At 38.8% G+C, this 24,069-nt stretch overlaps 1 protein-coding gene across 1 annotated transcript in view; it reads left to right on the top strand.

Annotated features, from left to right (window-relative positions):
- SYCP1 (synaptonemal complex protein 1) overlaps positions 1 to 24,069 on the top strand; it is a 152,338-nt gene that overhangs the window by 28,890 nt on the left and 99,379 nt on the right. Inside the window, exons 11-18 of the mRNA XM_056139140.1 lie at positions 1,219 to 1,327; positions 2,584 to 2,678; positions 3,360 to 3,544; positions 5,283 to 5,350; positions 15,418 to 15,479; positions 17,773 to 17,877; positions 18,906 to 19,009; positions 23,905 to 24,022. Coding sequence (XP_055995115.1) covers positions 1,219 to 1,327; positions 2,584 to 2,678; positions 3,360 to 3,544; positions 5,283 to 5,350; positions 15,418 to 15,479; positions 17,773 to 17,877; positions 18,906 to 19,009; positions 23,905 to 24,022 — 846 coding nt within the window. The remainder of the gene's footprint in view (positions 1 to 1,218; positions 1,328 to 2,583; positions 2,679 to 3,359; positions 3,545 to 5,282; positions 5,351 to 15,417; positions 15,480 to 17,772; positions 17,878 to 18,905; positions 19,010 to 23,904; positions 24,023 to 24,069) is intronic.

Here is a 24,069-nt window from a genome sequence, read left to right as displayed (position 1 = left end):
CTTCCTCTAAGGCTTGAATTTGCTCTTCTATGCAAAATCTTTTCTTCCAGCTGCTTTTCTTTGTATATTGCCCTTTTGATTATAAAGTCTCCTGGTTTCATGGATAAGTAAGTTCTGTATTTATAGTTTTTCTGATTATTTTTTGAGTGACTTAGAGAAAAAAAATAGTGCATCGAGGTATTCCTTGATCTTGAGTCGGAAGTCTTCATCTTTAATTTTTCACATTTTCTTAATATGTACTTTATTTTCTAACCATGTAATTATTTTTAATTGTTTGAATATATTCTCTTAACCCTTTGTGTAGTCACATATGTGTATAGAATGCTCATTTCTTTGCCTGATTGATATGCATCTATCAAGAGTCATTCTGTCCTCTGAAAAGGATTTTTTTTTTTACTATAATACTCAAGACCTATTTAGGTGTTACTTTCTTTTTCTCTTTCTTCTCTCTCTCTTACTTTCTGTACCCTTAACATTGTCTAGGGCACCTTGCAGTGCTGAGGCTTGAACCTGGGCCTCCTGTATGCAAAGCATGAGTTCAACCTTTTGAGCCATCTCTCCAGCCCAGAAATCCCTATGATGATTTCTGTAGTATTTCTGTCCTATTTCTAGTAGTGCCTAGGTATAGTATTTATGTCCTATTTCTAAAAATGCTTAGGTATGTTTGCTTATTTCCATTTATTTCTTGAAGGTGAGTTCCCTCAATTGCTGGATACTTAATATTTGCTATGGTTTTGGGAATGGAGAAGTTGGTCAATAATATTATGGATTAAGTGGACCAGTGGATTTAAATATATAATCTTTGCTATCACAACTAAAAATATGCATTCTAAGGGCTAGAGAGATAGGATCAGCAACAAGGAGACAAGGAAATAAGGTTTTGGCTTTGCATGTGGCCAACCCTGGCTTGTTCCTTGGCATCACATGCTCCCCCACTTCCACCCCAGCACTGCTAGAGATCACTCCTGAACATAGAGCCAGGAATAACCCCTGAGAACTGCTAGATGTGGTCAAAAAGAAAAAATATATATGCTGTAAGAGTGGAATATTGTATTAATTTGTTCATTCACTGGAATATTTATTGTATAAGAATATATTAAATTTCATGCGGCAGAAAAATCATGGAACAAGTTCATAAAATAGTCATAGATGATGACAATTGGTGATATGCCATATTTTATTTTTCATATTTGTAATATATTAAATACTTCATTTTAGGTATTACTGCTGTTGACACAAAGCAATGAAAAAGAAAATAAAATGAAAGATTTAACATTTCTGTTAGAGGAATCCAGAGATAAAGTTAATCAATTGGAGGAAAAGACAAGTAAGTTTATAAGAAAATTTAATAATGCATCATGTATTTTGATACTAATAATGCTTTTATTTTATTAGAATATTTTTGTTTACTTTTGGGCCAAATATGGTGCTCAGGGATAATTGTGGTAGTATTCAGGGTAGCATGGGGAGCCATGCAGTTCCAGGTTCGATCCCTGGCAAATGCTCAGCCTTTGTTGAGCTGTCTCTAACCCTCTTTACAATTTAATGCTTTCTAGTGCTGTAATTTTTTGTTTTTTGTTTTTAAAGGTTTTTTTTGACCTCTAAAAAAAAATCTCAGCAAGTTCTCAGATACTTGGCCAGGAGAGTGGACCTATGATTTTAGTATTCAGTGATTAGCATTATTTGGGCCCTCCATCACATTCCACTTTCCATTCTGAAGAAGCATTCTTTTCTCTATTATAAGGTCTTCTTTGTCAAAGGCTTATTTGTGTCTGAATTTACTCTTGGTCCCTTTATTCTATTCTGTTGTTCTTAATGCTCGTTTTTGTTCCAGTACTATTTGAATATTATTTAATTGAAAATTTCACTTTAAAATACCTTTCAAACTAGAATTTTTTTAAGTACTATTACTTTGGAAATATCTTAGTGTGAGGAAGAATTATGCCTGCTTTTTTTCTCTTCTTTCAGAATTGCTTTGGCTATTTTTGGGGTCTTTTGTGATTTCATATAAATGTCCAAAAACGTTTTTAGTAATTTGATGGGGGTACTGTTAAGAAATCAGAGAGATAGTACAGTGGGTATAGCACTTACCTTAAAAAATAGCTAACCCAGGGGCTGGAGAGATAGCACAGCCGGTAGGGTGTTTGCCTTGCGTGCGGCCGACCCAGGTTTGATTCCCAGCATCCCATATGGTCCCCTGAGCACCACCAGCAGTAACTCCTGAGTGCAGAGCCAAGAATAACCCCTGTGCATCGTCAGGTGTGACCCAAAAAGCAATAAAAAAATGGCTAACCCAGATTTAGCCTTTTAGTCTTGGCACTCCCACCCCCTCCAGGGATAATCTCTCACGCCGAGCAAGGAGTAAGTTCTGAACACAGTCAAGTGTAGTCTCAAATACCTTCCTTTCCCAAAGAAGATAAAATATTGTTGAAAGTAAGTAAATACTGATGATAAGTGTTGCATATATATTTGCATAGTTCCTTCTCATTTTTGAGTACATGATGAAGGAAGAATGTAATTGTTAAACATAATTTGTTTTTGTATATGTTTTAAGTGCTACTTATCTACAACTTTGTATTTTAGAATTACAGAATGAAAACTTAAAAGAATCAAATGAGAAGCAGGATCATTTGACATCAGAATTAGAAGATATTAAAATGTCTTTGCAAAGAAGTGTGGTATGATTTATAAACTGATTAGTTTGCGATAAGTATCACTATTAGTCAATGGGTATTTATTGAATATTAGTACTATGTGATAGCACAGTGGATAGGGCGTTTGCCTTGCATGCGGCTGACCCAGGCAACCCCGGTTCGATTCCTCTGCCCCTCTCAGAGAGCCTGGCAAGCTACTGAGAGTATCGCGTATGGCAAAGCCTGGCAAGCTACCCATGACGTATTCGATATGTTAAAAATAGTAACAACAAGTCTCACAATAGACGTTACTGGTGCCCGCTCAAGCAAATTAATGAACAATGGGAGGACAGTGCTACAGTGCTAATACTATGTGCAATTACGAAGAAGCTTCTTGTGGAGAAGATAAAATCTCAGTCTGAAATATATTATTTTAGTTAATAGTGCTGAATTAAAAAGAAGTATAAAGGGCATAATTAGGTTACACTAATCACAGAATGTCATGCAAAAATAGTGGGCTGGTTGACCTGGAGAGGATGGGGTTTAGGTGGCCATTAAGGAATAGTAATTGAAATAAGAGTAGTAGGTGAATTTGTGGACTAACAAGAGTTGGGTGGGGAAGAGCAGGTTAGAGAATAAGAAAGACATGAGGGACAGTTGCAATTTTGTTTAAAAAGCAAAAGACCCTTGGATCACATATTTTGTTTTATACTTTATTTCATTTAGAGTGCTCAGAAGACTTTAGAGGAAGATTTGCAGATAGCAACAACAAAAATATCTCAACTCACTGGAGAAAAAGAAACTCAAATGGATGAATTTAATAAAGCTAAAGTTACTCATTCATTTGTGGTTGCTGAACTTAAAACAACTATCTGCAATGTGAAAGAATTATTGACAACAGAACAGAAAAGGTAAAAGTACTTCTTATTTAGCTTAATAAAAATATCCTCCTAATACTCAATTCCATTTTTGGTCAATTTTTTCCCTTAAAATGTATATTTATATATTTGGGGGATAGTGATTCATCACACGTGGCTGTGCTCAGGGCTTTCTCCTAGCTCTTTCACGGGCTCCTTTGTGGTGCCTGAAATTGAATCTGGGTCAACTGTGTGCAAGTGAAGTGCTTCCTTTACATCCATTCATTTTCAAGAGACTTCCAGTTCTCCCACAAACCCATCAGTAGGAAGCTTACTCTAGGGGAGGGGAGAGAATGTGGAGGGAGACTCTGGGACAGTGGTTGAGGGAAGCAGACACTTTAGAAAGGGTATGGTTTGGAATGTTTTATGCATGAAACTTTAACATTAACTTTTACAAACCTGATGGTGCTTAAAATAAAATTTAAGAAATAAATGAGTCAGGCTTGTGAAAAATTGTTTTCTATAAGGTTTAAAATGAAAATACATTTTAAAAGTTTCAACTTAAGGGGCCGAAGCGGTAGAGAGTACAGCAGGAAAGCTGCTTGCTTACATGAGTCTGACTCAGGTTTGGTCCCCGGCACCCCATCTGCCACCTATCCTGCCCCGAGTGAGGACTTACTCCTGGCTCTTTGCTCAGAGATCACTCGGGGCATCTGGGGTACTGGTGTGTGGTCCCAAAACAAAAACCGAAAAGTATTCTACTTTAGTAGTTGGCTATCCTAGGAAAAGATAGATGATCTCAGGGTAATTTTCAGCTCAGAAATACCCATGCAGTGATATGACATTAATTATGAATTATTATTAGCTTCATAGAAATAACTTCTAGGTTCTGGGAACGTTTTACTTGGTAGGGTCTGAAGTCTTTCTGTTTATAAAAGTAAAAAACTTACCTGATACAAAGTATATGCTCAGACATTTTTACTAATGAACTAATTTACTATTGCTGATGAAGTATATATAAAATACACTATTTGTGTATTTTATATATAAAATACACTATTTGTGTATTTTATATATACTTTTATGTACTTTATGTATTTATATATAGTTGTAAGGGCTGGAGCGATAGCACAGCGGTAGGGTATTCGCCTTACAAGCGGCCAACATGGCCGACCTGAGTTCGATTCCTCCGCCCCTCTCGGAGAGCCCGGCAAGCTACCGAGAGTATTCGATATGCCAAACACAGTAACAACAAAGTCTCCAATGGAGACGTTACTGGGCCTGCTCGAGCAAATCGACGATCAACGGGAGGGCCTTTTTTACCTTTACTATTTGTATATATCTAAATGATGATTTGTCTTGAGTTCTAAAGCCTTGCTAATTCTTGTCCCATTAGCAGTCAGATTAGTGTAATCTGGTAGGTGAAAGAGAAACAAGCTTCTCTGAAGTTGTGACTGAATCTAGCAGTTTGCTTTCTCATTTGATTACACATAGTAAAGAAAGCTAGCTTTCTTGACTTAGCTAATCTTATGTATTCTTGATTCATCTTTTCAGGTGATTTTTAAACTTTAAAATTGTAAGTGACCTTAAATATTATATGTTTCAATGTCCTCAGTTTTGTAGATGATATAATCAATATACAGCTATGTATTCGAAATAGTAAATTATGTAGCACAGAGCAGTTACTCAGAAATTGTTTAACAAATAATTTTACTCGGATTTATTGTTACTAAATTGCGTCAGTTTTATTTATTAGATTCTGACTAAATTATTTTCTAATTTATACTCCAAGATTGGAAAAAAGTGAAGATCAATTGAAAATACTTACCGTGGAGCTTCAGAAGAAATCAGATGAACTGGGTAAGATTAAACAGAATAACCAGTGTAACTGTGGTAACCATAGTCTTTGTGGTTAAAATGATAATGATTAAACTATTATAAAGGATTATAAAGATTAGCACTGAACTGTAGCACTGTCCTCCCATTGTTCATCAATTTGCTCAAGCGGGAACCAGTAATGTCTCCATTGTGAGACTTGTTACTGTTTTTGGCATATTGAATACGTCATGGTTAGCTTGCCAGGCTTTGCCGTGCAGGTGCAATACTCTTGGTAGCTTGCCAGGCTCTCCGAGAGGGGAGGAGGAATTGAACCGGGGTCACCCTGGGTCGGCTGCATGCAAGGCAAGTGCCCTACCTGCTGTGCTATCGCTCCAGCCCTATAGAGATGAAAAGATAAATTTTTGAGTTAATTATAAATTAAATTATAATTATTAAAGAAATTATAAAGTATAAAGATTTAAAGATCATAAAGAATTATAAAGATTAACTTTCTTGCAATTTTTTCACTGTCACTGTCCTCCCATTGTTCATCGATTTTCTCGAGTGGGCCCAGTAATGTCTCTGTTGTGAGACTTTGTTGTTACTGTGTTTGGCATATTGAATACATTACGGGTAGCTTGCCAGGCTTTGCTGTGTGGGTGAGATACTCTCGGTAGCTTGCTGGGCTCTCTGAGAGGGGTAGAGGAATCGAACTCGGCTCGGCCATGTTGGCTGCATGCAAGGCAAACACCCTACCTGCTGTGCTATCACTCCAGCTTTTTTGCAATTTTAGTGAAAAAAAAAATACTTTGTATTTTTGTCAGAAATTGAACCCACGGTCGCACACATGCAAGACACATACTTTTTCACTGAGCTATATCCCTAGCCCAAAGATAATAATTTTTTCTTTTTTATACATTTATTTATTGAATCACCGTGAGAGCAGTTACAAAGCTTTTGGGTTTAAGTCTCGGTCATACAATGATGAAAGACCCATCTCCACCAGTGCCCATTCTCCACCACCAAAACCCCCTATATACCCCCATCCCACACCCTCCCCCCACCTGTGGGGCAGATTATTTCCACATTACTTTCTCTCTACTTTGATTACATTAAATATTTCGACACCAGACCCACCATTATTATTTGGGATTTTACTCCAACACTCAGATCTGCCAAAAAGGCAACATTTGTTTTCTATTGCTGATTATGGAAATTTTAACATTTAAACCTGGAGGATTTCTGTCAAAACCTGCTGGATTCCGAGATTTGTTCCTGAGTCTCTGGGGTCATGGCCGTTTAGCAGCTTGATCAGGAGCCAGAGAGGCCATTTGTGGGAGGCGACTCGGGGTCTCGTTGGGGCGCGGAGGAAAGGACTGGCACCACCCCCATCTCGTGAGGTCCCATGTGTCTCATCACTGTGAGCCCAAACCTAACTGTCCAAAGGCCTCTGGAGGATGGCAGCCATGGAGTCGCCAGGGGGAAGAGGCCAAGGCACAAAACCTGTTCCCACCTGGGGTGTTCCAGCACTGGTAGCCTACTGCGAGGACTGGATGCATTTTTGCCAAAAGCTGCTGGATTCCAAGATTTGTTTCTGAGTCTCTGGGTTCATGGCTATTAAGTAGCTTGATCAGGAGCCAGAGAGGCCGCTTGTGGGAGGTGATTTGGGGTCTCATTGGGGCGGGGTGGAAAGGGCTGTTTCCACCACCATCCCGTGAGGCCCCTTGAGTCTTGTCACTGTGGGCCCAAATCTGACTGTCCAATGGCCTCTGGGGGATGGCGGCCACTGAGCCACCAAGGGGGAGCAGGTGAAGGGACAGCACCCTTTTCCCCTGGGGTGGTCTGGCGCTGGTAACCCATTGCGGGGACAGGATGCATCTCTGCCAAAAGCTGCTGGATTCTGAGATTTGTTTCTGACTCTCTGGGATCATGTCTGTTAAGCAGCTGATCAGGAGCCAGAGAGGCCATTCGTGGGTGGTGACTTGAGGTCTTGTTGGGGCAGGGAGGAAAGTGCCGGCTCCACCCCCATCCCATGAGGCCCTGTGTGTCTCATCATTGTGGGCCCAAACCTGACTGCCCAATGGTCTCTGGAAGATGGTGGCCACTGAACCTCCAAAGGGGAGCAGGCAGAGGGACAGCACCCTTTCCCTCCTGGGGTGGTCCAGTGCTGGTAACCCATTGCAGGGACTGGACGCATCTCTGCCAAAAGCTGCTGGGTTCCGAGATTTGTCTCTGAGTCTCTGGGATCATGGCCTTTAAGCAGTTTGATCAGGAACCAGATAGCTATATAATTGCCTCCAATTATATAGCTGAGTCGGAGGTGGTTTGTGGGTGCGTCTCCCACATACCTAATTTTTGGCCGTTTACTTTCTTAGTAAATTGGCCCCAAGTTGTTGAGGTCTGGCCAGAAGCACAGCAGCAATTTTGGGGTATCTGAAAGTCTGAAGGCACCATCAGGTTGCTGATGTACTCGCCTCACAGGTACAGATTGACCTGCTGGTGGCACTGTACCCCATAAGATAATTATTTTTATAAGTTAAAATAGTTCATGAATTTATTGGTGTTTTCTAAAATATCTCTGTACATTTTACTTTGAATTTTGAATACTTTAATGTTTAATATTTAAGGAAATCAATTGACAGTGGTATTGACTATGATTTTGGTATATACAGTTATCACCACCAGAGTACCCAAGAAGCTTTGAATAATGTTATAATTAAAATTATTAAAAGTAATATTCCATTTTTAGGATGTTTGCTTAAACTTTATTTTAGATTTTGAGCTACAAAATGGATGAGCACTGCCTGATAGTGCTCAGGCAGTGCTCATCCATTCCTAAAAAGGCAATATTACCTTAAATAATTTTAATTCTCACTTCTTTTTACATGATCCGTTCAATTATATCCTTATTATCATAAAATAAAAGATCTAAATTTTATCCCTGGTAAAACATATGGTCTCTTAAGTGCTGCGAAGAGTCACCCCTGAGCATAGTTCTGTGTAGTCCCAACCAAGCAGAAAGCTGAACCAAAACAAACACCCTCTATCCTCCCCAGAAAACCAGAATTTATTGTGTGGGTACTGCTTTTTCTGTATATTTAATTTCTGACTGTTATTTAGTTGGGAGACTTGCTTGCCAGCTTTTTTTTTTTGCTATTTCTCTAGAAGACTTCTTTAGAGTGTTACTTTAAAACTACTCATCCGCCTGGATCTGGAAAGATAGTACAGTGGATAAGGCACTTAGCTTGCATGTGGCTGACTCAGGTTCATTACTGGCATCACATATGGTCCCCTGAGCACTGCCAGGAGTAATTCCTGAGTGCAGAGTTAGGAATAAGCCTGAAGTATTTCTGGGTCCCCCTCCCCAAACCAAAACAGAACCAAACAAAAAATACAATGCTGCCCATTTATCTTGTAAATAAAAGAAACATCTCATTGACAAATTTCAAATAACCAACTCTTTTTCATTGCTCACTTAAGGACTGAGATAGTATATAACAAGTATGTTAAATAATAGCATAAGTCATAAATGCCAAACAACTTTTCATTAGTCTTTGCTTCATGCAGTTTGCTTTGCTTCTGTTTTTTATTTTAAGCTTAATGTAATATTGCTCCAACCAAATTTACTTCTGTAAATTCTTTCCTTATACATACCCTATTTGCTTTCAATTTATGTAACATTCTCCTCCTCATATTTTCAACTGCTGCTTTTAGATTGCAAGATTATTTCACTGTTGAATTTAAACATCAATGTTTATTAATTATTAAATTTTGTACAGATAAATAAAAACATAAAGGATATTATTTGTTCTCATGAGATTTACCATCTTGGGCATGCATGAAGCTAATAAATAGGGGACTGGAGATCTAGTACAGAGGATAGAGCATTTGCTTGGCACACAGCAGAACTGTATTTAGTTCCTGGAACCCAATGTGATTCCCTGAGCCTCATCAGGAATTGTTGGTCCCTGAGCTCAGTGCCAGGAGTAAGCCCAGAGCACTGATGAGTGTGGCCTAAAAACAAAACAACCTAATAAATATTTATTTATGAACTGGGTTAAATTTTATGAAATAAATAAAAATGGCAGCTGAAGACCTTCGGGACCCAGCTACAGCCATACTGAGACCACTCTCCACACATTTGGATGAGCCTCATGCATGAAGGAACTGGCAGAGGAACCCAGGTGTGCGGAATCTGGGGCTGAGATCTCCAAGCCTGCTTGGATCGGGACTGGTCCTCCTCCACACAGATTCCCCATCTTCCAGTAGCTAGTCAGTTATTACCCACCTACTGCCGTGTAACCCCATCAACAACTAAGATCCAGAGACTATAAAACCAAGCTCCCGGAAGACCTCTTATTTTCTAGTTTTCACTCTCAGAGAACCTGGTAGGCTCCTAGAGTATCCTGCCCGCATATATGCCTGATGAGGAACATCTGTAAAGGTGATTAGAGGCTTCCCCAAAAGCCTCCATCCCTCTCGGAGAGCCTGGCAAGCTACTGAGAGTGTCCCACCCACACAGCAGATTCTGGCAAGCTACCTGTGGCCTACTCGATATGCCAAAACAGTAACAATGATGGTCCTCATTCCCCTGATCTTGAAATAGCCCTCACTATGCCATCGGGCCACACTAGCACATGACAGGGATGAATGGAGATGTTACTGGCTCCCACCTGGAGTAAATCAATGAAGAACGAGGTGATAGTGATAGTGAAATAAAAACAATACAGTGTAAGATAATAATAAAGTCCAATTTAGATTTTGTGATCAGGGATTTTCTTCAGTTGAAATTGAAAAAGTGGGTGAGAGTTTGGTTAAGTGTATGAATTAGAGAATGCTTTTAGTAAGAAGAAAAAGCATGTAGAAATCTTCTGAGGTGCAAATAACTTGGCTGATAAGTAACTGAAAGATTTGTGACCGAATCTAAGAAATTATATGGAAAGGGGAATTCAGTGAATAAGGATAGAAGGGACCAAATCAGATAGACCAAGGAAAAGAATTTTGGTTTCAGTCTAATAGCAAAAAAAAAAAAAAAAAAAAAAAAAAAAAACAACAACAACAACAACAAAAATATTGAAAATGTTTAAGTTGAGGAATGACATGACATGGTTTATTTTTATATTTTTGTGATTTTACTTTTTTGGTTTTAGTTTTGGTGCCACACCTGGTAGTGTTCAGGGCTTACTTCTTTCTCTGTGCTCAAGGATCACAACTGGTGGTGCTCAGAGGGACCATGCAGGGCGCCTGGGGTTGTACCCAGGTAGGCTGCATGCAGGACAAGTACCCTGTCTACTGTAATATCTCTCTACCTCCTGGTTTATGGTTTTATTTTTAATTTTTTTAAACGAGGTAATTTTTACTGAATGAAACTTATTTAGAAAAACATGATGGAAGAAGAGAGGAAGTATGTGTTCAGAGAGAACATGGGGTTCTACAGAGAGAGGGCACAAAGCTATTAGAGACAAGTAAGTGAGGTTTTTTTTTTGTTGTTTTGTTTTGTTTTCTTTGGTCACACCTGGCAATGCACAGGAATCCTGGCTCTGCACTCAGGAATTACTCCTGGCAGTGCTCAGGGGACCATATGGGATGCTGGGAATCAAACCCGGGTTGGCCGTGTGCAAGGCAAACCCCTACCCACTGTGCTATTGCTCCAGCCCCGTGATATATTTTTAAGGAAGAACATGGTCTTGAAGAGTGAGCCTGATTTATGATTTTAAGTAATTATGATAATTTATGTATCACTGTATCACTGTCATCTCGTTGTTAATTGATTTCCTTGAGCAGGCACCAGTAACATCTCCATTCGTCCTAGCCCTGAGATTTTAGCAAGTGCCATATTGGAGGCTCTTTCAGCGTCAGGGGAATGAGACCCATCATTGTTACTGGGTTTTGCCATATCAAATACACCACGGGGAACTTGCCAGACTCTGTTGTGTGGGCAGGACACTCTCGGTAGCCTGCTGGGTTCTCTGAGAGCGAGAACTAGACAATAAGAAGTCAGGTGGCCACAAATGCGGCCGCATGATTCTGGGACTTGGTTTTATAGTCTCTGTGTCTTGGCCGTTGATGGGATTATGTGGCGCTCGGGCAGTTGGTGGGTGTAACATCTAGCTGCTAGAAGATGGAGGATCTGGGTGGAGGAGGCCCAGTCCTGATCCGAGCAGCCTTGGAGATCTCAGCCCTGGGTCCCGCACACCTGGGTTTCTCTACTGGTTCCTTCATGCATGAGGCTCATCCAAGCATGTGGAGAGTGGTCTTAAGCATGACTGTGGCTGGTTCCAGAGGTCTTCAGCTGCTGGGGCTCTGCGTGGGGTGGGGAGGGATAATTTATGTAATGGCAGATAAATATGGTGGTTGGTGGGGATTGCTGATAATAAGGGTAAAGCAGAAGTTGGAGAAATCAGAGGCAGCCTGAGGTACACACTTGAATCACAGTAATATTCACAGTTACAAAGTTGTTCATGATTGGGTTTCAATCATACAGTGTTTTAACACCTTACCTTCATCAATGTATGTTTCCCACCACCAGTGGTCCCTGTTTCCCTCTCGCCTACCTCTGTGGAAAGCACTTTTCTTCTTTTTTTTTTTTCTTTTTGGGTCACACCCAGCAGGGATTACTCCTGGCTCTGCGCTCAGGGATTACTCCTGGCTCTGCACTCAGGAATTACTCCTAGTGGTGCTTGGGGGACCATATGGAATGCCTAGGGTCAGCACGTGCAAGGCAAATGCCCTACCCACTGTACTATTGCTCCGGCCCGCACTTTTCTTCTTAAGAGAATTTCTTAACTTTTTTAGGGAGCTCATTAATATGAGAACTTTAAAAAAAATCTGTCTTTAAATTGGAACTTTTTCTTATTTCTTCTGTTTTTTCTTTTTTTGCTATTCTGCGGGTTGAATCCAGGTCTCTGTGTGTAAGGCATGCATTTTATGCCGCTGAACCAAATTCATGCTCTGTTAATTTTACTGTTCTATCACTCACTAAATCATCATAGATAGATTTTGGAAATTTTAAATCTACCCTTGTTTTAAAAAATTTTTAGGGACTTTTCAGAAGTAGTTTTTTGGTCTTGTTTGCTATTCTAAAAACCTCAATATCATATTTAAAATTTCTAAACATTTTACATAATTTATTTCATAGATATAATACCCTTTTGGAACATAGTACACTTAGCAAAATGCCTGCATTTGTTTGCTGTATTCTTTTTTCCTTGGAGTTTTTTGCGTATGTATATATTTCTTTATTCAGTTACTCACACTTTCATACCAGCACCTCATAAATGTGAAGCATGTACTCTTCCTAACTGATATTTTTGGGTTCCTTTTATATCTTTCTAAAAAGACTTAGGGCTTAAGGGGGAACAGTATATGGATACATGCTCATAGCATTCTCTTAAACTAATCCTTGTGTTTTAAATAACTATTTTTATTTATAATGAAACCTTGTAGTTAAGTATGCTTTTCATATGACAGATCTTTCTTTTAGATTATTGGTATTTCATATTTTGTTAATTTTTGTTAAACACTATGGGCAATTGTGGGGATATTGTTTCAATGTACACAGTCTGGAAAATTATTTATTATATTCTCATAATTTCTAATTCATAACAATCACAAGACTGTTTCGATAAATTCAAATTTTAGGTGACAAGTAGGCTTCACTTGGGTATTTCATAGGTGATTTAAAATTGTAAGAAAGAATAAAAACTGGGAGTATATTTGTATATCTTGGTTTTGGGGCCATATCTGGTTCTACTTAGGTCTTATGCATGGCTCTATGCTCAGAGATTACTCCTGGCAGGATCTACAGAGACAATATGAGGTACTGATAATGGAACCCAGGTTGGCCATAAGCATGGAAAGTGTCTAACTCACACTACTCTCTCTCTCTGATCCCTAATGGACTTGGAGAAAGTTTAAAAAAATTTATTAGCTTAGGGCCAGAGATGTTTAGGCACTTGCCTTGCCTATGACTAACCAAGTTCGATCATCAGCACTCCATATGTTCCCCTGAGCAGTACCTGGAATGATCCCTGAGCACAGAGCCAAGAATAAGCCCTGAGTACAGCTGCATAAGGCACCTTGCTGCAAAAAAAAAAAAAAAAGAAATTCCACTAGCCTAATGTTCAGTTCTTGAAAGTATGGCAAAGGAAGCATTATTTGGGGGTGTCAAGAAAGTAAGTTATTAGCAAAGAAAGCAACCAGGAGTAGGAAAAGTCCAAATGATGCAAGATTTTGCAAATAAAAGAAAAATAGAGATGTTAATTGTAAAAAAAAGCTCCAAAACTCCACAATGATGTGGGCTGAGAATTGTATCATACACTGATTAATGTTCATCTTTGATAGCACAGTTTCTTAGTAACATGGAGAAAAATGTTGGTTTTTTTTATGGGGCTAAGAAATGTGTTAGATAATAGAAATCTGAAAAACAAATTTGACAGTCTGAAAGACCAGAATTGTCAGATAAATTTTTTAATCACAATTAATCACAATCACAACCATCCTGTTATTCGTCGATTGCCTCGAGCAGGCCCCAGTAACGTCTCTTCATCCTAGCCCTGAGTTTTTTTTAGGAAGTGCCATATTCAAGGCTCTTTCAGAGTTAGGAGAAAGAGACCCTTCACTGTTACTGGTATTTGGCATATTGGGTACGCCACGGGGAGTTTGCCAGACTCTGCCGTGTGGGCAGGTTACATTCGGTAGCCTGCCAGTTTGTCTAAAGTAGGAATGAGATGATAAGATGTCCTGTGTCTGCTAATGCGGCTGCGCGCTTCCGGGAGTTGGGTTTTATAGTCTCTGAATCTTGGCCGTTGATGGGATTACATGGCGCCAGGGGGCCAGTTGGAGGGTGTGACCCCCGCCTACTGGAATTTGGAGGATCTGGGTGGAGGATGCTCAACCCCAATCCGAGTAGGCTTGGAGATCTCAGCCCCGGAACCCGCGTGGCTTTGTCCCTCTGCCAGTACCTTCATGTGTGCGGAGAGTGGTCTCAGCATGGTGGTGGCTGGTTTTGGAGGTCTTCGGCTGCTGGAGCCCTGGTCGGGGTGGGGAGGAAAACTCAACCAGCTCCCCTCCAAGGAGCCCCGGCAAGGACAGCCAGGCGCAGGGGCAGGAGAAAGAGTATAGGGGTTAAGATTCTTGCCTTGCTTGTGTCAGACCCCAGTTTGACCCCCTGCACTGTATGGTCTTCCGAACATCACCAGGTACATTCCTGGAGCCCTCAAGCACTGCTAGGGTGACTTGGGCAGTCCCTGGGGCTGCAGGGCTCAAGCAGCACTGTGTTTTGGGGCTCTTGTGTTAAACTGCTGGCCTCTTTGGCTGAGATTCACTGGAGGGGTTCCTGGACCTCCTGAGCACTGCTTGGAATAGCTCCATCCCCTCAACAAAAGAGAAAGTAGGAATATTGAAGTTAAGTATGTAATGGCTAGGGTTAATTTGAAAAAGTGAATCCATTTTTTTTAAATAAACAGATTTTATTTGGAGGATTTTTAAAGTGTGGAGGGGGAGAGAGTGAGAGAGAGAGTAATGTATTCAAGAGAGAACACAGGCTTCTCCAAGGGCGGATAGAGCCTCTACACACATACCAGCATTAGACAGGAAAGCATGAAAGTACACATCTCAAGAGGGGAGATGCAGGTGACACATGTGCTCGGGCACCACATGTGCTTGGGCACCACATGTGCTCGGCCATGTGGGCGCAAGCACACAAGGGCTCGGGCAGCATATGTGTGCTGAACCCATTTTTTATAACTGAAGACTAAGGGCATGTTTAGAAAAGTTGAATTGAAGGTAAAGATATATCCTGAATATTCTCATTCTAAAAATACTTTATATAAAAAATACTTTATATACATCCACTGATTGCTTAATGAAGAAGTAGGCTCATTTTATTGAGGAATTAACTTTACAGGACCATTAATATTACTATTAATATTATAAAACAATTTATTATTGTTTTGCATAGTTAAGTATTTGGACTTCCTCTGTTCTTTAAGTTCTCTAGTTGTATGAATCTATCACTTGTTTTTTCTTTCACTGGTATTTACTTTCATTTCTTTTTCACTACTATTCTTTAGTTTTTTAACACATTTATATTATTTTTCTTATTTCAGAAGAGATGGTTAAGCTTAAGAATATCAAAGAAATAGAATTTGAAGAACTGAAAACAGTGTTGGTAAGTGTATAATTTATTATCAGTATGTGCCAAATTTTCTAATTATTAACACATACTAACTTAGACTCTTACACTATAGATGCTTTAAATTAGTTTTTTCAACTACATCATTACAAATTACATTAAATTTTTAGTCACAGTCTTATTTGATGATTGGTGAGGATGTTTGTATTATTTGAACATAGGCTTACAGGACATTCAAGTAAGATAAAATATGCATGTTATGTAGCTGAAATATAAATTTGGTGTTTCTTTGATACCTTAGAGATATAAAACTGAAATTTCGAGAAAGGTGACTATTGCACAAAACATTAGTTATTTATGAAACTTAAGTCAGGTAAAATCATGTTTAATAAACCTTTTAGAATGAAACAAATATTTTTGTTTGTTTTGGGGCCATACCTGGCAGTGCTCAGGGGTTACTCCTGGCTTTGCACTTAAAAGTCACTCCTGGTAGTGCTACTCTGGTTAACTGCATGCAAGGCCTTACCTGCTGTATTATCTCTCCAGCCCTGTATCACTAACCATCAGGGAAATGCAGATCAAAACAAGAATGAGCAATTGCTTCATGCCAAAGAGACTGGCAGTCATCACAAAGGATAACCAGTGTTGGTGTGGAAGCAGGGGAAAAAAATTCCCTGCTGCTGGGAATGTCAACTGCTCTAGTCTTTTGTGAAGACTATATGGACATTACTTAAAACACTAGGAATTTAGCTTCTATATGACCCAGCAATTCTATCCTGGCAGCTGTGGAATTGCTCCAGAACATAATGCAGATAAGACCTCTGCTCTTCCATGTTCACTGCAGCGCTATTCACAGTAGCCAAACCCTGTGCCCAAGAACAGATGACTGGATGAATATACACAGTGAAATACCTTGAGGATGTTAAAGTAGATGAGGTCAGGAAGTTTACTGCTACCTGGATGGATCTGGAGAGTATTCATACTGCATGAAATTAGTCAGAGGGAGAGGGACAGGCACAGAATGATTGTACTCATTTGCAGGATACAAAGAACATAATAGGGGAATATCTAATACCCAAAGACCATAGAAATGCAGGTCTGGAGGACAAGTCCTTAGTAGGAAGATTGCCATGGTGGGTGGAGGAGAGGATAAGACAGGAAAGGGACCACTATGGCAGTGATAGAAGGATGTGGTCACTCTGGGCGAGGACTGAGTTCTGAAAGGAGGTAAAGTGATATGCATGATACCCTATCAAGAAACAGTATTGTCAACTACAGAACCAAAAAAGGAGAATAAAAGTGTCCTCCAGAGAGGCAGGCTGGGGAGTGGGAGGGAAACTAGGGCCATTTTTTTGGGGAAATGGACACTAGTGAAGGGATTGCTGCCCGAACATTGTACCCCTGAAACTCAGTTATGAGTAACTTTGTAAAGGTAAAGGTAAAGGCCCTCCCGTTGATCATCGATTTGCTCGAGCGGGCCCAGTAACGTCTCCATTGGAGACTTTGTTGTTACTGTGTTTGGCATATCGAATACATCACGGGTAGCTTGCCAGGCTCTGCCGTGCGGGCAAGATACTCTCGGTAGCTTGCCAGGCTCTCCGAGAGGGGCGGAGGAATCGAACTCGGGTTGGCCATGTTGGCTGTGTGCAAGGCAAACGCCCTACCGCTGTGCTATTTATAATTCATGGTAATTCAATAAGTTTATTTAAAAATATTTTCAGCTATTATGTGCAAGCCTACTCAAATTGGAGTTGAGCATCCTCCACCCAGATCCTCCAAATTCCAGTAGGCGGGGGTCACACCCACCACCTGGCCCCCTGGCGCCGTGTAATCCCATCAGCGGCCAAGACTCAGAGACTATAAAATCCAGCTCCCGGAACCGCACGGCCGCATTTGCGGCCACGCGACATCTTATCAGGACATCATTTTATGACATCTTATTATCTCAATTCTACTTTGGACAAACTTGCAGACTATCGAATGTAGCCTGCCCGCAGGGCAGAGTCTGGCAAACTCCCCGTGGCGTACCAAATATGCCAAATACCAGTAATAATGATGGGTCTCATTCTCCTAAAGAGCCTTGAATATAATCTCAGGGCTAGGATGAAAGAGACGTTACTGGGGCCTGCTCGAGGCAATTGACGAATAACAGGATGATGAATGAATGAATGAATGAATGTGCAAGAGGAATTGGACTTTGATGTGATTTTGAAAAGCAGAACAATGACCATGGCTAGAAGTTACAGGAAAACATTTTAGTGCAGTAAAAGGATAATTAGGATTGGTAGATGATCCAGTCATTAATAATGTTATTAATGTTCTAAAATAGGCAGAAAACCAAAAGCTTTTAGATGAAAAGCAACAATTTGAGAAGATTGCTGAAGACCTAAAAGAAACAGAACAAGAACTAAATGCTCTTCTCCAAACCAGAGAGGTTTGTTTAACAAAAATATATTTTTCTTTCAAATATATCTTTAGTTGAATAAAAATTTACAAAATACACTGTTCTTATTAGATCTGGGAAAGAATTCTTCACAAAATTTCTTATAAAGTATATGTAGGGCTGGAGTTGTAGCTCAGCGGTAAAGCACTTTTTTTTTATGTGTGAAACTGAGTTCAATCCTCAGCACTGCAAAAAATATGCTGAGCAACTTAAAAAGTATGTAAGTATGTCTTCCTGTTCTTCTTCAATATGCTAACACTTGGTTTAAAATATATGTAGACTATCTCCATATTGTAACATGGGAGAAGAAATTGACATTTAAGATATTAATAGTATGATTAATCTTATTGTTTATAAGTACCATTTTGGGGTGTCTTGCATATTAGCTTTTTATTCTGAGTTCAGAATCCTTTTTGTAGTGCTCATGTTAAATATTTAGATGTCACTATGTTCGGAGTGTGTTTTTGGTCCATAACAGTATAACATATTAATTTTTTGTAATAGAACAACTTTTTAAGACATCCATTATTTAATAAATCTTCAGAATAATATTTTATTTTTATTTTTTAATTTTTTAATTTTTTTTGCTTTTTTGGATCACACTGGCGATGCACAGGAGTCACTCCTGGCTCTGCACTCAGGAATTATCCCTGGTGGTACTCAGGGGACCATATGGGATGCTGGGAATTGAACCTGGGTCGGCTGCCTGCAAGGCAAATGCCCTACCCACTGTGCTATCGCTCTAACCCCTTCATAATAATATTTTAATAGGAATAAACTGTAAAATATTTTCTCATGTACAAATATAATTTTACCACTTGAAACATTGGAATTTAAAGTGGTGGAATTTACTTATATTGTATTTATAATTGCTTATTATTTTAAAATTACATGGCATTGACACTTAACATTTTTGACGTATTTCCACCAAGATTTTGCTAAGTATATGACTAACTGAGTGATGTGGATTTGTAAAATACGAGATATATAAAAGTATTTTTATAACATTTACTTTCTAGAAAAAAGTACATGATTTGGAAATAAAATTAACTGCTCTTGAGACAAGTGAACAGCATTATTCAAAACAAGTTAAAGAACTGAAAACTGAGCTTGAAAAAGAGAAGTATGTGATCTTACTATTTATAAAGGCATATATATTCAATTACTAAGATTTTTTTTAAGTTTATTGAATCACCGTGATATAGTTACAAGCTTTCATGTTTGGGTTACGATCACACAATGATCAAACACCCTTCCCTCCACCAATTTACTAAGATTTTTGATAATGATTTTAATGTGTTAGGTCCAGTACCTATTTCAATAGACTTAAAATCGAACTTTATTTTTAATTAAGTAGCAACATATGTCAATTTATTTACTTAAGAAAACACATATATTGGCATAAAGAGTTAAGTATTAAGTTGAGAAGATGAGTGGGTTCCTGTTTTTCCTCATAAAAGTAATAATTTGCAGTTATAACTAGTTATTTTGATTGTTTTACTAAAATATTTCATAGGCTCATATTGATGAAGTATCAGAATACAAATTTTTGATGTTGTTCAAATAAAAATATACACTTAATTGAAAAAATGACTTAGCAAGTTTTTAAAAAGATAAGAAATATTGTTATTATTCAGAGAAAACTGCCATAGCCAATGAGAACTTTTCCTCCACTTTGGTGCTTTTTTAGCTCTAGATAAAAATTAGAAGTAATTTTCTTAGCATCTGTCCTTTCCCTTTTAGCTTCTGATTTTTGTGGTATCTTGTCAATAGTACTTCTTTAGAGACTTCGGATAAAATTAATCGGTTGGCCAAAATTTCTTTCAATGAATGGACTGATTATGTATACTATTATTTTTTAGTAAATCAAAATAGTTTTTAAAATTTTTTTATCGAAGCACAGTGAGATACAGTTACAAAGTTTTCATGATTGGATTTCAGTCATACAGTGATCAAACACTCATCCCTCCAATAGTGTTCATTTTCCACCACCAGTGTTCCAGTATCCCTCTTGCCAGTCCCACCCCATCCCACCCCCTGCCTCTGTGGCAGGCACTTTCCTTCTTACTCTTTCTCTACTTCTGGGCGTTATGGTTTGCAATACAGATACTGAGAAGCCATCACGTTTGTTCCTTTGTCTACTTTTAGCACACATCTCCCATCCCGAGTGATCCCTAAAACAATCATTGAATTAGTGATCTCTTCTCGATCCCAACTGCCTTTTCTCTCAGCACATAAGTCAGACTTCCAAACCACAGAGCGATCTCCCTGGCCCTTTCCTCTATTGTTCTTAGGTGTTAATCTCATATTGTTATTTTATATTCTATAAATGAGTGCAGTCATTCTATGTCTGTCCCTCTCTTTCTGACTAATTTCACTTAGCATGGTACTCTCTTCTTCATCTTTTCTAACAGCTGCATAATATTTCATTGTGTAGATGTACCAAAGTTTCTTTAACCAGTTGTCTGTTCTCAGGTACCCGGGTTGTTTCCAGATTCTGGCCATTATGAACATACAGGTGCAAAAGTCATTCCTAATGTGTTTTTTTGCATTCCCGGGATATATTCCCAGAAGTGATATTACTGGGAGCTCAATTTCTAGTTTTTGGAGGAATGTATGTATTGTTTTCCCCAAAGGCTGGACCAATCAGCATTCCCACCAACAGTGAAAGAGAGTCCCTTTCTCCCCACATCCGCGCTAGCACTCATGGTTATTGTTCTTTTTGATGTGTGCCAGTTTCTGTGGTGAAAGATGATATCTCATTTTGTTTTGATTTGCATCTCCCTGATGATTAGCTAGGTAGAGCATTTTTTCATGTGCCTTTTGTCCATTGTATTTTCTGAGGAAGTTTTTCATTTATTCTCCTCATTTTTTGATGGGGTTGGAGGTTTTTTTCTTGCAAAGATCTACAGTGTCTTGTATATCCTGGATATTAAGTCCCTATCTGATGGATGTTGGGTAGATAATTTTTACCATTCCATGGGTTCTCTGTATTTTGGTCACTGTATTTTTTGAGATGCAGAAGCTTCTTAATTTAGTGTAGTTCCATTTTTTTATATTTGTTTCCACTTGCTTGGTCAGTGGTATTTTCATCTTTAAAGATACCTTTACTCAATATCATGGAGTGTTCTGCCTGCATTTTTTCTCTATGTACCTTATGGATTCATGTTTGACATTGAGGTCTTTAATTCATTTTGACCTGACTTTTGTTCTTGGCGTTAGACAAAACTCTCTGAGTTCGTGTGTTGCATGTAGCTGTCCAGTTTTCCCAGTATCACTTGTTGAAGAGGCTTTAATTACTTCACTTCACATTTCTTCCTGCTTTATGAAAGATTAAATGATCTTGCAGCACTGTTCACAATAGCCAAAATCTGGAAACAACCCAAGTGCCCTAGAACAGATGAGTGGTTAAAGAAACTTTGGTACGTCTACACAATGGAATACTATGCAGCTGTCAGGAGAGATGAAGTCATGAACTTTGTTTATAAATGGATAGACATGGAGAGTATCATGCTAAGTGAAATGAGTCATAGAGGGACAGACATAGAAGAACTGTACTCATTTGTGGAGTATAAAACAACATAACATGAGGATGACACCTAAGGACAGTAGATACATGGGACAGATAGATTGCTCCATAGCTGAAAGCCTGCCTCATGAGCAAAGGGGAGAAGGCAGCTGGAATAGAGAAGGGATCACTAAGAAAAAGATGGATGGAGGAATCGGTCGGGATGGGAGATGTGTGCAGAAAGTAGATAAAGGACCAAACATGATAACCTCTCAAGGTCTGTACTGCAAACCATAATGCCCCAAAGTAGAGAGAGATTATGGGGAATCATGTATGCCATGGAGGCAGGAGGGTGGGAAAAGGGGGTATACCAGGAATATTGGTGGTGGGGAATGTGCACTGGTGGAGGGATGGGTGTTTGATCATTGTGTGATTGTAACCCAAATATGAAAGCTTATAACTATCTCATGGTGATTCAATAAAATTTAAAAAAAGATTAAATGATCATGTACTTGAGAGTCTGAGTCAGATACTTAACTCTGCTCCATTGGCCTGTGGGTCTGTTTCTATTCTAATACCGCTTTATTTTAATTACTACTGCTTTGTAATACAGTTTGAAGTTGGGAAGGTGATGTCACCACCTTCTTTTGCCCAAGGATTGCTTTAGCTATTCATGGACGTTTATTTCTCCATATAAATTTTAGGAGTGTTTTGTCTTCTTTGAAAAATGTCATGGGTATCCTTATAGGGACTTCATTGAATCATATAATGCTTTTGGGAGTATTGCCATTTTGCAGTGTTAGTCCTCCCGATCCATGAGCAGGGAATGTGTCTCCATTTCCTACTGTCTTCTTTTACTTATTGAAGTAGTGTTTTGTAGTTTTATTTGTACAGGTCCATCACCTTTTTAGTTAAGCTGATTTTCTGAGGCACTGTTGTGAATGGGATTGTTTGTTTTTTTACTCTTTGTTCTCTTTAATTGTTTTTATACAGAAAAGCCATAGACTTTTGGGTATTGGTTTTGTAATCTGCCACTTTACTATACAAATTTGTTGTTTCTAGGAGCTTTTTTGTAGAGTCCTTAGGGTTTTCTAAGTATAGTATCATGTCATCTGCAAATAGTGATAGCTTGACCTCTTTCTTTCCTATCTGAATGCCCTTGAAATCTTTTTATTGCCTAACTGCTGTGGCAAGTACTTCCAGTACTATATTGAATAGAAGTAGTAAGAGTGGGCAGTCTTGTCTTGTTCCAATATGAGAGGGAAGGCTCTTACCTTTTTCTCCATTGAGAATAATGCTTACTGTAGACTTGTGGTAGACAGCTTTGAGGAAAGTTCCTTTGACTCCCATTTTGTTGAGAGTTTTTATCCTAAATGGTTGCTGGATTTTGTCAAATGCCTGCTCTGCATCGATTGATATGATCATATGGTTTTTATCTTTCCTTTTATTTCCACCTCCAGTGGTGCTGGGCAGACAGGTAAATAGTGATAAGAACTGAATTCAGGGTTTCATGCCTACAAGGTTTTCCCTCCAGACCTACAAGCTATCTCCCTGAACCTTCAATCTTGTTTTTCTGAAGGAAGATAGTTCTGTTGGGGAAGGATACTGTTTCTAAGGAAAGTGTGGGCTTCTTTTGAGAGAAGGAGAGAGAATAAAGGCTAAAAATAAAGGAGAGGAATAAAGACAGTCAGAGTTGGGTTACAAGAGATTCCAGAATGGAATATATCAACTATCATCATTTAATAAAAAACCTCATCTACTCTAATGAATTTCCAGTGCCAGTAAGTAGGAAATATTTGTAGGTGCATCTGAAACCAGTCCGTTGAGCCATACACTCTGGTTCCTTCATTTAAAATTGATTCTGGCTAAGAACAACATTTTTTTGGGTCACACCCAGTGATGCACAGGGGTTACTCCTGGCTCATGCAGTCAGGAATTACTTCTGGCGATGCTCGGCAGATCATATGGGATGCTGGGAATCGAACCAGGGTCAGCTGCATGCAAGGCAAATGCCCTACCCGCTGAGCTCTCACTCTAGCCCCAACAATAATTTCTTATAAAGAAGTACATTTGAGACTTTGTAAGTGCAAGTCTTGTATGTGTTATGTATAAATGTTAATCCTAGTTTTATTAATGAAATACTTCAATTAAAGTAGTTTATGTCATACTCTTTTAATGAAATCATCATACTCTTAAAGAAATTTCTAGTAATCTTAGAGAAAAAATTATGTGAATAAAATAATTGGTGTAAAAGTGTAAGGGAGTGGTGTATGAGGAATACACAGAAAATATCACACCTTACAAATCTTATTACAGAAAAATTTAAAACATGACAAAATAGTGATCAGTCTATTGACCACTTTAAACCTATCACCTGACTTCAGAAATTATTAATGGCCAGTCTTACTGTCTTTATACTCCAGTCCTTTAACCCTTTTCTCTAAGATTTTTGAATTAAAATCTACATCATATAATGGCATAATTATTTTGGAATTTTTTTAAATTCATAGGCTTAAGAATACTGAATTAACTGCAATCTGGAACAAACTTTCAGTGGAGAACAAAGAACTAGCACAAAAAACAAATGAAATGACTACAGAACTCAAGAAACAGCAAAAGGATATTAATGTAAGTTGTAAAAGCAAGTACCAGTGACATCTTTGGTGCGTCTTGGT

This window comes from Sorex fumeus, unplaced genomic scaffold (assembly GCF_029834395.1).
Source record: "Sorex fumeus unplaced genomic scaffold, SorFum_2.1 ptg000131l, whole genome shotgun sequence".
Taxonomy (NCBI): domain Eukaryota; kingdom Metazoa; phylum Chordata; class Mammalia; order Eulipotyphla; family Soricidae; genus Sorex; species Sorex fumeus.
Note: the sequence above shows the minus strand (reverse complement) of the source record. Positions and strands in the feature narration are given on the sequence as shown.